Genomic DNA, 11,819 nt, shown 5'->3' with positions numbered 1-11,819 from the left:
AGAAGTTCGGATTATGTCATTCAGGGTTCTTCTAATTTCATCGGAAAATATCCTACCTTGGACTTTCTCTTTTGGGAATGTGGGCTTAGGCCATTCAAGGTCTTCAAAACTTTTTCGGTATAATAATCTCGGACTCGGACAGCTTCCTCCGGAAGCAATGGCTTATGCTATTCGAGTAGTCGGACAGAGATATCTTGTGATATACTCTTCGGTATTCACCCTTTTAGGTTGTGCGCACGGCCTCTAAGGTGTGATCGGTTTATCATCGGAAGATCGGGTCAAAATCGGATCAATTAGTCGGATAGCCCGTGCCCACCTCGGAGCCTTATAAATTCCGCAAGGTAAGTGCTTCTAGGGCGGGTGCAGCGGCTTGGACTTTGCTCATAATGAGTATTTTCGGTACAGAAATCGGTCTTTTTTTTTCTCTTTTTCGGAGAATTTCTTCACTGTCTTTTTTCCTTATATCCTTTTCCTTTATCCTAATATAAATTAATATTTTTCTTACACAAAAATACTCGGAGTAAGTCTCAAAACCGGAATTCTATTCTATCATATCTAAAAAAAAAAAAAAATCACTTTTGGATACCATTTATATTTTTTATTTTGAGCGTTAGGTTCTTTGCTGTGCGAATGACAGTTTGAAATGCGGAATTGTCGGTCGGATCTCTACTTTTCAAGGTAATGATGTTCAAACATGAAAGCTTTCCAAACATTCCCTGTGGCGACACTGGATTGGTTCCGAGAGTTGCACAAGTACCCTGCCGAAACGGTGTTCATTCCGGTGTTTAGAGGGGTCAGTGTAGCTCCCATAATCTTGTAACGTCAGGTTATTCTATGTTTCACCTGCCAGTGTGATACCCATTGAGGGATGATCCGACGGCTTTGGCATTCCGGCCATTGCCTTTCTGAAGGCAACCTTTAAGGAGGCCTGCACCAGACATTCCCAAGATGTCCTCACAGTCAAAAACAATGGCGAACACCTGAAACATGAACTAGCAGATGAACACATCCACCATGCAGAACGTTAAAAGCATGCGAACATCTAAAGAAAGCCTCACCGTCAACAATGAGGTATTAAATCCATGAAAGGAAGCAGGAAGCAGGAAGCTTCTGTGGTGATTCCCCATGACATCTTGAGGATCAGAGTAATCCACCGGTCGATGTGTTGGTTCTGGTATTGACAACTTGTTCGGAGCAATCCACCAGACGATGTAGTGGTTCCGACGCTGGTGCAGCAGCAGGACAATCTCCAACAACGTTGAAGTGTTGAAGTTCATCTCGTGGACAGCCATAGACCCCAAACAGTCAAACGGAGTGATCTCAGTCAATCACCGGGTTCCGGATCGCAATGCTGATCATATCAAGAAATGAGCAAGTCAGAAGCTCAAAAGAAATCGGACCGGATGGCTGGATAATAATGGAGTGTTGGAGATACGCCGAAGTCAATCCGGCGAATGGAGAGAGAAGGTACCGTGGTTGGGTGCATCCGAGCGAGGGGGTACCGTCAATTGGGTGGACACTGGTAGTGGAATATCGATGACAGTCCCTAGGGTCAGCTTATTAATTTTTTTTGGTCCCTTTGGCACATCCGGTGTGCATTCTTCGCCGAGTGGACTTGTGGAGCTGAGTAGGGGTTCAGCGGACTCCTCTAGGGCGGTTCTGGAGGCTGATAGAAGTTTATTCTTTCCTATCCGATTACAGCGGAGATCTTTCATTCATTATTTTGTTTTATTATTTTCCTCTACAATGATTATCTGAGACTCAGAGTATCTCAGAGAGGAAATGCGAAAGGAGAAATTGAAAATGATTAATTCAATCTGAGTACATTATTTACCAATGGTATCTTTTCTGATTTTGAGCATCCAATTTACGGAATTTTTATTTCGTAAACCACTTTACTCCTCAATATCCCTTCCTAACCTACCTGAAATTCTCCTAGAGAGATGAGGATTGTATCCATTGGGCGGTGGGAGGAAGGAGATCTTCACTGGAAGATTATGAAACTTAATTTTGCTTACAACTTATAATATATACTTATTACCGGATACGGAGACTTGCGAACCCTCTTTATGTTCTGATCTTTCTGGCCATTCCTTTTGGTAACGAGTCTTGTGCTTTTTCGAACACTGACAGATTGTCTTCTACCGCTATTCTTTGGTTTGATAGAGTTTTCAATTTTTCTTTAATTTAAACCAGTTTTAGATATCTAATTTTTCCTCCTAAACTACATTTTTTTCTCCGGACACCTCAAGACATTTTTTTCTTTTACCGTTTTCTTTTTTTCGGAAGAAAGGGGAGATATTACGTGCGCTAACCGTTGGCGTTTTAAATAGAAATTATTGCAGCGTGAAGTAAGCTGAAAGTGTCACCGGGATCTCCAATTGGGTGTACAGTGTACTTTTGTGTGTATGTGTGTCTCTCGTCCCATCTTCCGGGTGGTATTAATTATCACTGGGCAAAATGAGGTCAGTCTGGATTGGATTGCGAAAGAGGAAAGGTGATTTAACATTTCTCTCCCCCTCAGGAAGAGAAGACAGTAGTGAGTGGAGTGGAGTTAGTGGGTTAAGAGGACGTCGGAAGATAATCCTGGTCAACCCTCAATACCACGGAGGTATCGAGGTGAGGAACAGCGCAAGAAGTGTTAAGCCAGATCCGGAAACCTATTTCCTACGGAGGAAAATCGGCGGAGGCAAAAAACTTCGGTCTGATCGGAAAAGTCTTCGGAGAGAGTCTTCTGTGTCTACACGGTTACCCTCCACAACGAGAAAGTAGTCACCTGAGGATCCGGGAATTGTGCCAACCCGACGTAATCAGGGTGCGCATCACCACTCAATTGGAATCTGCAAGAGCCCACCCTGGCACAAAGAATCCCCGCATCTTGCTAGTCCCTCAGAATTTGCGGGAGCCCCAATACGGAGAGGGAGAAAGAACGGCCATCGGACTCAAATAAGCGAACAAACCTTAAGTAGAACTCTGTGTTGTATAATTGTGTAAATTTCGGTATAATATAACCAATTTTATATGGGCTTTAACTGAGGGTCTCTTCGGGAAATCAAAGGGGGTTTGTGATTAATTCTGCTGAGGAATAAAGGGTTTAATTGTGGAAATTGAAGATAGAAGAATTGGTGTTTCTTTGTGAGAGGGAATATTGAGAAGAATTGAAAGGTGAAAGAATCCGGAGTCGGGTGTTTGGGATTGATGGATATCGGGTAAGGATTGAGAAAAGTGCCATCAGAACTTCAAATTAAAAGCAGAAAATTCACCGGTAGCAGAATAATTCTTACAAAATCCAATTGAATTGGCTGAAATCAACTGTTCAGTTTCCACTCAAGATTCTTTTGGGAATTTTATCCACAAATTCAGCTCAATTCATAAGCTAAATAGGGTAATAGCTTACTGGAGACGTTTCATGTACAATTGCCGCCATCCTAAGGCAAAGAAATGCGGACCACTCTCTGTCATTGAACTTAAAGAATCCCTGGATATTCTTGTGAGGATTGAACAACGCACCTACCTGTTTGATGAGATCAAACAACTCCAGAAACCGAATAGAGGAAGGCCAGTGAAATGCAAGACTCTCCAGTCCTTGGATCCCTTCCTGGATGATAAGGGTATGCTACGAGTCGGCGGACGACTCCGTCATGCAGAAGTATCAATGGAAACAAGGTGTCCCCTTATCATTCCAAAGGGACATTTGGCAAAACTCCTGGCCAGAAATGAACATCAGATATTACTACATGCGGGTCCTCAACATGTGTTAGCCTCCATGCGATTGCGGTGGTGGCCCTTGGGCGGCAGAAATCTGGTGAGGAAGATCATCAAGCAATGCATTACTTGTTTCCGAATGAATCCACCACCCTGTGAGCAGTTTATGGGCTCTCTTCCCAAGGTTAGAGTGAACCAGGCTCGTCCATTTCTCCATTGTGGATGTGACTTCGCAGGACCAGTGAAAATTCGACCAATGCATGGTCGAAAGGGACAGACCAGAGATGCTTTCATCGCAGTGTTTATCTGTATGGTGACAAAGGCAGTCCATCTGGAAGCCGTAAGCAATCTTTCTGCTGATGCCTTTACCGCTGCTCTGAAAAGACTTATTGGACGAAGGGGAAGGATTGCACATTTTTACTGTGACAACGGGAAAAAATTTATTGGAGCGAAAAGAAAGCTGACTCAACTTCGACAGATATTCTTGAGTCAGGAGAGCAACCAGTTTCTTCGAGAATACTTTTCGAAGGAAGGTATTACGTGGCATTTTATCCCACCTAATGCCCCTCACTTTGGTGGCCTCTGGGAGGCTGCTGTTCGCTCAGTCAAGAAACATCTGTACCGAGTCACTGCTAATGCAAGTCTCAACTTTGAGGAACTAACAACCTTGTTAGTTCAAATTGAAGCAGTGCTCAATTCACGCCCCATTACGACTTTGTCCGAGGACCCCAAGGATTTGGAGTATCTTACTCCGGGACATTTTCTTTCCACTGGAGGACCGCTCACAGCTTTACCAGAACCTGACTTGACAGAGCTTCCTGTCAATCGCCTTAGTAGTTGGCAACGGGTCCAGCAATTGCTTCAACATTTCTGGAATCGCTGGTCCGTTGAGTACCTCACTCAGCTGCAACAACGACCAAAATGGCTCCAAAAGAAAAGAAATCTACAGGAAGGTGATGTCGTATTGCTTAGAGAAGACAAAACTCCACCCATGTTCTGGCCAATTGGTCGCATCATCAAAACATTTCCCGGAGCAGACAACCTGATACGTGTAGTGGAACTGAAACTCAAGGACGGAAGGACCTTCAAGCGGCCAATCTCGAAGATCTCACTTTTGCCAATTGATGACGATGATCAACTTTAATTTTTATATTCTTTATCTCATTGTTTAATTTCGATTAATTTCTTGAAATCCAAATGTTTGTATTTCAACCCGGGAGTATGTTCAGTCGTTAAATTTAAATTTTTCATCTAACTGCTCCTCTAGCGGATTTTGCACAAAAGTCATTCTGTCATTATACTTCTATCCCTGTCATTGTAAGAAAAAGGATTGCGCAATAAAAATTATCAAATTGAGTTTATAAAACTAGCCCAGGTGAATCAGCTATACCCTCGCTCTGCCATCAAATTATCCATCACACACAGAAATCACACATTATCTTGGCCATAAGGCAATTTACAATTAATTTTTAATTACAATTTGTTAACCTAGTGTTAATTTATAAGTGAAATAAAATATTTGAACGGAGAAACCTGAAAATCGGTCTTTTTTGCCGAATATTAATCTCTATAAATCTATCACAGGTTTGTCCCAGAACTTCCTTTTGGTATTATCTCAGACACTTATCGCAGAATCATATCATTCATTATCACAGGTTTGCATACACATTCCATCATCAGATCATATCACAGATTCACTTATCACAGCTCTCAATATCACAGTTAACATTCTTTACCAATATATATTACATACTTCTTGATACATATACATATATATATTATTTTCTATTTACACACATTTATACATTAATAATTCATATACATATGAAGTACATAATTACGTACTTGCAATTTTTTAATTCATGTAAAATATGAGTTCTATAGGCAACTAATACCCATATGGAAGAGTGTTATAATTTGTAACACATAGCCTTTTATTGAAGGTAAAACTTACTTTTTTTGAAGATGGACCTGAAGCCATTTTAAAGCGTTTTTCTCTTCTTATGCTATCATTATATTTAACTTCTACAGAATCTGAACCCTCTACTAGATCTTTAAGAGAGTTAAAATTGACTTTCTCTTCAGTGTGTCTGTTCATTGTTATTCCCTTAAAAACTACTTTATAAGAATAATTTCTTGTATGAGGATTGAATATCTTGATGGCATAAGCTTTAGGCCCAGTCGACACGTATTCTTTAATGTAAGCCCCCTCACCATATGAAGTTAACTCATTTGTTAATTCACCTAAGAATGACCCTGTTTGTAAGGGATTTTTTTCACCTTTTGGTACAACAAATGAGGACCTTATTGCAAAAACCCTGTATATTTTTTGGTGACTTCAAAAAACCTCTATAGAAATCTTACGAGCAAAAAACGGCCACAGTTTTTTAACGAGCTAAAAACCATTTATCAATCATTTCTCGCAGTATAATTGAATTAGAATTTGCAAGAAAAATCAATTTCATGATCTACGAACATAAGACGTCCTTCTCATCATTATTTTAGACATCCCCAAATCTTCTTTATCCACAAGATGACCATCCCTGGAAAAGCTCTGGACATGGTATTATCCTACTTTTCCTCATTTTTCCTCCAGATATGATCAGTTTTGAGCCCATCCATATGATGACTATCCCCAGCATTGTTCCGGATATGGAATTCCCTAGCTTTTTCGCCATCTCTCTCCCAGAAATGATCAGATCTGAGTCCATCCACATGGGGACCATCTCCAGCACTGTTCCGGATATGGAATTCCCTAGCTTTTTCGCCATCTCTCTTCCTGAAATGGTCAGATCTGAGTCCATCCACATGGGGACCATCTCCAGCACTGTTCCGGATATGGAATTCCCTAGCTTTTTCGCCATCTCTCTTCCTGAAATGGTCAGATCTGAGTCCATCCACATGGTGACCATCTCCTGCACTGTTCCGGATATGGAATTCCCTAGCTTTTTCGCCATCTCTCTTCCAGAAATGGTCAGATCTGAGTCCATCCACATGGGGACCATCTCCAGCATTGTTCCGGATATGGAATTCCCTAGCTTTCTCGCCATCTCTCTTCCAGAAATGGTCAGATCTGAGTCCATCCACATGGGGACCATCTCCAGCACTGTTCCGGATATGGAATTCCCTAGCTTTTTCGCCATCTCTCTTCCTGAAATGGTCAGATCTGAGTCCATCCACATGGTGACCATCTCCAGCATTGTTCCGGATATGGAATTCCCTAGCTTTTTCTCCATATCTCTTCCAGAAATGATCAGATCTGAGTCCATCCACATGGGGACCATCTCCAGCACTGTTCCGGATATGGAATTCCCTAGCTTTTTCGCCATCTCTCTTCCTGAAATGGTCAGATCTGAGTCCATCCACATGGGGACCATCTCCAGCACTGTTCCGGATATGGAATTCCCTAGCTTTTTCGCCATCTCTCTTCCTGAAATGGTCAGATCTGAGTCCATCCACATGGTGACCATCTCCAGCACTGTTCCGGATATGGAATTCCCTAGCTTTTTCGCCATCTCTCTTCCAGAAATGGTCAGATCTGAGTCCATCCACATGGGGACCATCTCCAGCACTGTTCCGGATATAGAATTCCCTAGCTTTTTCGCCATCTCTCTCCCAGAAATGGTCAGATCTGAGTCCATCCACATGGGAACCATCTCCAGCACTGTTCCGGATATAGAATTCCCTAGCTTTTTCGCCATCTCTCTTCCAAAAATGGTCAGATCTGAGTCCATCCACATGGGGACCATCTCCAGCACTGTTCCGGATATGGAATTCCCTAGCTTTTTCGCCACCTCTCTTCCTGAAATGGTCAGATCTGAGTCCATCCACATGGGGACCACCTCCAGCACTGTTCCGGATATGGAATTCCCTAGCTTTTTCGCCATCTCTCTTCCAGAAATGGTCAGATCTGAGTCCATCCACATGGGGACCATCTCCAGCACTGTTCCGGATATGGAATTCCCTAGCTTTTTCGCCATCTCTCTTCCTGAAATGGTCAGATCTGAGTCCATCCACATGGGGACCATCTCCAGCACTGTTCCGGATATGGAATTCCATAGATTTTTCGCCATCTCTCTTCCAGAAATGATCAGATCTGAGTCCATCCACATGGGGACCATCTCCAGCACTGTTCCGGATATGGAATTTCCTAGCTTTTTCGCCATCTCTCTTCCTGAAATGGTCAGATCTGAGTCCATCCACATGGTGACCATCCCCAAATCTTCTTTATCCACAAGATGACCATCCCTGGAAAAGCTCTGGACATGGTATTATCCTACTTTTCCTCATTTTTCCTCCAGATATGATCAGTTTTGAGCCCATCCATATGATGACTATCCCCAGCATTGTTCCGGATATGGAATTCCCTAGCTTTTTCGCCATCTCTCTCCCAGAAATGGTCAGATCTGAGTCCATCCACATGGGGAGCATCTCCAGCACTGTTCCGGATATAGAATTCCCTAGATTTTTCGCCATCTCTCTTCCTGAAATGGTCAGATCTGAGTCCATCCACATGGGGACCATCTCCAGCACTGTTCCGGATATAGAATTCCCTAGCTTTTTCGCCATCTCTCTTCCAGAAACGGTCAGATCTGAGTCCATCCACATGGGGACCATCTCCAGCACTGTTCCGGATATAGAATTCCCTAGCTTTTTCGCCATCTCTTTTCCAGAAATGGTCAGGTCTGAGTCCATCCACATGGGGAGCATCTCCAGCACTGTTCCGGATATGGAATTCCCTAGCTTTTTCGCCATCTCCCTTCCAGAAATGGTCAGATCTGAGTCCATCCACATGGGGACCATCTCCAGCACTGTTCCGGATATGGAATTCCCTAGCTTTTTCGCCATCTCTCTTCCTGAAATGGTCAGATCTGAGTCCATCCACATGGGGACCATCTCCAGCACTGTTCCGGATATGGAATTCCCTAGCTTTTTCGCCATCTCTCTTCCAAAAATGGTCAGATCTGAGTCCATCCACATGGGGATCATCTCAAGCACTGTTCCGGACAAGGAATTCCCTAGCTTTTTCGCAATTTTTTGCGATTTTCCTCCAGCAAATCCCACATCTTCTAAGATTTTCTTGCATATTATGCCCAAAACACTTCAGATACCTTTTGTGGTCAGAGGATTTCTGGAGCTTCCTCCACGAAATCCCAGATTTTCTGGGATTTTCTTGCATATTATGTCCAAAACACTTAAGATACCTTTTGTGGTCAGAGGATATCTGGAGCTTCCTCCAGAAATCCCAGATCTTCTGGGATTTTCTTGCATATTATGTCCAAAACACTTCAGATACCTTTTGTGGTCAGAGGATTTCTAGAGCTTCCTCCAGAAATCTCAGATCTTCTGGGATTTCCTTGTATATTATGCCCAAAACACTTCAGATACCTTTTGTGGTCAGAGGTTTTCTGGAGCTTCCTCCAAGAAATCCCAGATCTTCTGGGATTTTCTTGTATATTTTGCCCAAAACACTTCAGATAGCTTTTGTGGTCAGAGGATTTCTGGAGCTTCCTCCAGGAAATACCAGATCTTCTGTGATTTTCTTGCATATTATGTCCAAAACCCTTCAGATACCTTTCGTGGTCAGAGGATTTCTGGAGCTTCCTCCAGGAAATCCCAGATCTTCTTGGATTTTCTTGTATATTATGCCCAAAACACTTCAGATACCTTTTGTGGTCAGAGGATTTCTGGACATTCCTCAAGGAAATCCCAGTTCTTCTGGAATTTTCTTGCATATTATGTCCAAAACACTTCAGATACCTTTTGTGGTCAGAGGATTTCTGAAGCTTCCTCCTGGAAATTATAGATCTTAGCCGAGTTCAAGTTAAAAGAAGGTTCTAAATGGATTTAAAGTTATAGGTCACCCTCACTCATAGTTTTTCTCATAGTTAGATAATCGACTTTAAAGATTTTCAAACACTTTCGTGCATTTCTCGTCCATTTTTCCTCATTTCCGAGTTAAATTCGGCACATCTCAAGCCTGAAGAAGGCACTAAACAAATGCAAAGTTTGAGGCCCCTATCTCTCATAGTCTCCGAGATAATCGACTTTAAAGATTTTCAAACACTTTTGTGCATTTCTCGTCCAATTTTCCTTATTTCCGAGTTAAATTCTGCACATCTCAAGCCTGAAGGAGGCTCTAAACAAATGTAAAGTTTGAGGCCCCTATCTCTCATTGTTTCCGAGATAATCGACTTTAAAGATTTTCAAACACTTTTATGCATTTCTCGTCCAATTTTCCCTATTTCCGAGTTAAATTCTGCACATCTCAAGCCTGAAGGAGGCTCTAAACAAATGTAAAGTTTGAGGCCCCTATCTCTCATAGTTTCCGAGATAACCGACTTTAAAGATTTTCAAACACTTTTATGCATTTCTCGTCCAATTTTCCTTATTTCCGAGTTAAATTCGGCACATCTCAAGCCTGAAGGAGGCTCTAAACAAATGCAAAGTTTGAGGCCCCTATCTCTCATAGTTTCCGAGATAATCGACTTTAAAGATTTTCAGACACACTTATGCACCTCTCGTCCAATTTTCTTCATTTTCAAGTGAAATTTTGGACATCACAAGCCTGAAGGAGGCTCTAAACAGATTTTCAAAATTGGACGAGAAATGCGTAAAGGTGCTTGATATTCTTTAGAGTCGATTATCTCGGAAACTATGAGAGATAGGGGCCTTAAACTTTACATTTGTTTAGTGCCTCCTTCAGGCTTGAGATGTGCAAAATTTCACTTTGAAATGAGGAAAATTGGACGAGAAATGTATAAAAGTGTTTGAAAATCTTTAAAGTCGATTATCTCGGAAACTATGAGAGATAGGGGCCTCAAACTTTACATTTGTTTAGAGCCTCCTTCAGGCTTGAGATGTGCAGTATTTAACTCGGAAATAGGGAAAATTGGACGAGAATTGTTATTTCTGTGGTTAACAACAACAACAGTGAAGCCCAACTAGAAACAGCTGATGAGAAGGATGACGTCATTTATCGTTCAATAACATACATTCCTAAGCTCAGTGAGTTGATAAGAACTATCCTAGAACGAGAAGTTAAAGAACTCAAGGTATGTTTCAGGAGCTCCAACAACAATTCCCTATTACATTCCAATCTCAAAGACAAGCTGGATATCTCAATGGAAAGTGGTGTTGTCTACTCAATTCCTTGTGAGTGTAGCAAAATGTATGTAGGAAAAACAATCCAACGGCTGAGAGACAGACTAAACCAACACAAAAGAAGTGTGATACAACAACAAACAAATGTAGATAAAAGGCAAGATGCTACAGCCCTAGTAACACACGCGAGAGAGCAGGGACACCGTTTTCACTTCGATGAAGTAGAAATACTAGATAGATGTGAACAAAACAGGAAACTTGAATATTTAGAGTCTCTCCACATATATCTCACAAAAACATGTAACGTGAACAAAAAAACAGATACACAAGCAATTAGCTCGGCCTATTCAACCTTACTCCAAAGAGTTGGACAGAGAAGAGGACTTGGGAGCAACAGAGAGGAAGAGGAGTTCCACAGCTGTGAGGAAGAGTAAAAATTGTCGATATCCAGCAACCCATCATTCTGCGTCAAACCGTCCAAATGGTGTCATCGTCCCAGAAAGTGTTTTATGAAGTCCAAGTGTGTGTAATTGTTCAAGTAATTCCCCAGAAACCTGATAAGAGCTTCCCCATACCTACCCATGTAAGTCCTGCATAAGATTTAGAAAATTTGAAAGGAAAAAAAATCCTATATGTCCTAATATTGTCCATAAACATTGTAGATCTGAGGAAGGAGACAACCAATCTCCGAAACGTCGTAGCAGGAGGAAATAGAGAAGTTTTTAAAAAGGTCTATACCGTGTTTCTTGACTCAAAATTATCCACAAAAGACCGAGAATACAATTTAATCAAGTAGATATATTTAAAAAAAAATTTATGAAGATATCTCTTTCCAAACCGGAGATATTGCGTACTACGGACGGCCGGACGGCCGGCCGGACCCGAAAATGGCGGACTATCATTTTTGGCATCAGGGATGTTCAAAACATATACCCTGTGAATTTCAGCTCGATCGGAGCACTTTTAGAAAATCGGAGTATCACAATAGGTGTGATTATGAAGGAATCACA

At 41.8% G+C, this 11,819-nt stretch overlaps 1 protein-coding gene across 1 annotated transcript; it reads left to right on the top strand.

Moving 5' to 3' along the window:
• Nucleotides 1–1,844: 1,844 nt before the first annotated feature.
• LOC129808838 (uncharacterized) lies at nucleotides 1,845–4,999 on the top strand. The gene is made up of 2 exons (XM_055858749.1): nucleotides 1,845–2,465; nucleotides 2,525–4,999. The coding sequence occupies exon 2, from the start codon at nucleotides 3,410–3,412 to the stop codon at nucleotides 4,847–4,849; it is 1,440 nt and encodes a 479-aa protein (XP_055714724.1). The 5' UTR covers nucleotides 1,845–2,465; nucleotides 2,525–3,409; the 3' UTR covers nucleotides 4,850–4,999.
• The last annotated feature ends 6,820 nt before the right edge of the window (nucleotides 5,000–11,819 follow it).

This window comes from Phlebotomus papatasi, unplaced genomic scaffold, assembly GCF_024763615.1.
Source record: "Phlebotomus papatasi isolate M1 unplaced genomic scaffold, Ppap_2.1 HiC_scaffold_107, whole genome shotgun sequence".
Lineage (NCBI taxonomy): Eukaryota > Metazoa > Arthropoda > Insecta > Diptera > Psychodidae > Phlebotomus > Phlebotomus papatasi.
This window is presented reverse-complemented; position numbering and strand designations above follow the sequence as displayed.

What these genes read in the sequence shown, in the direction of transcription:
- LOC129808838 (XM_055858749.1), top strand. Translation starts at nt 3,410, where the DNA reads ATGTACAATTGCCGCCATCCTAAGGCAAAGAAATGCGGACCACTCTCT.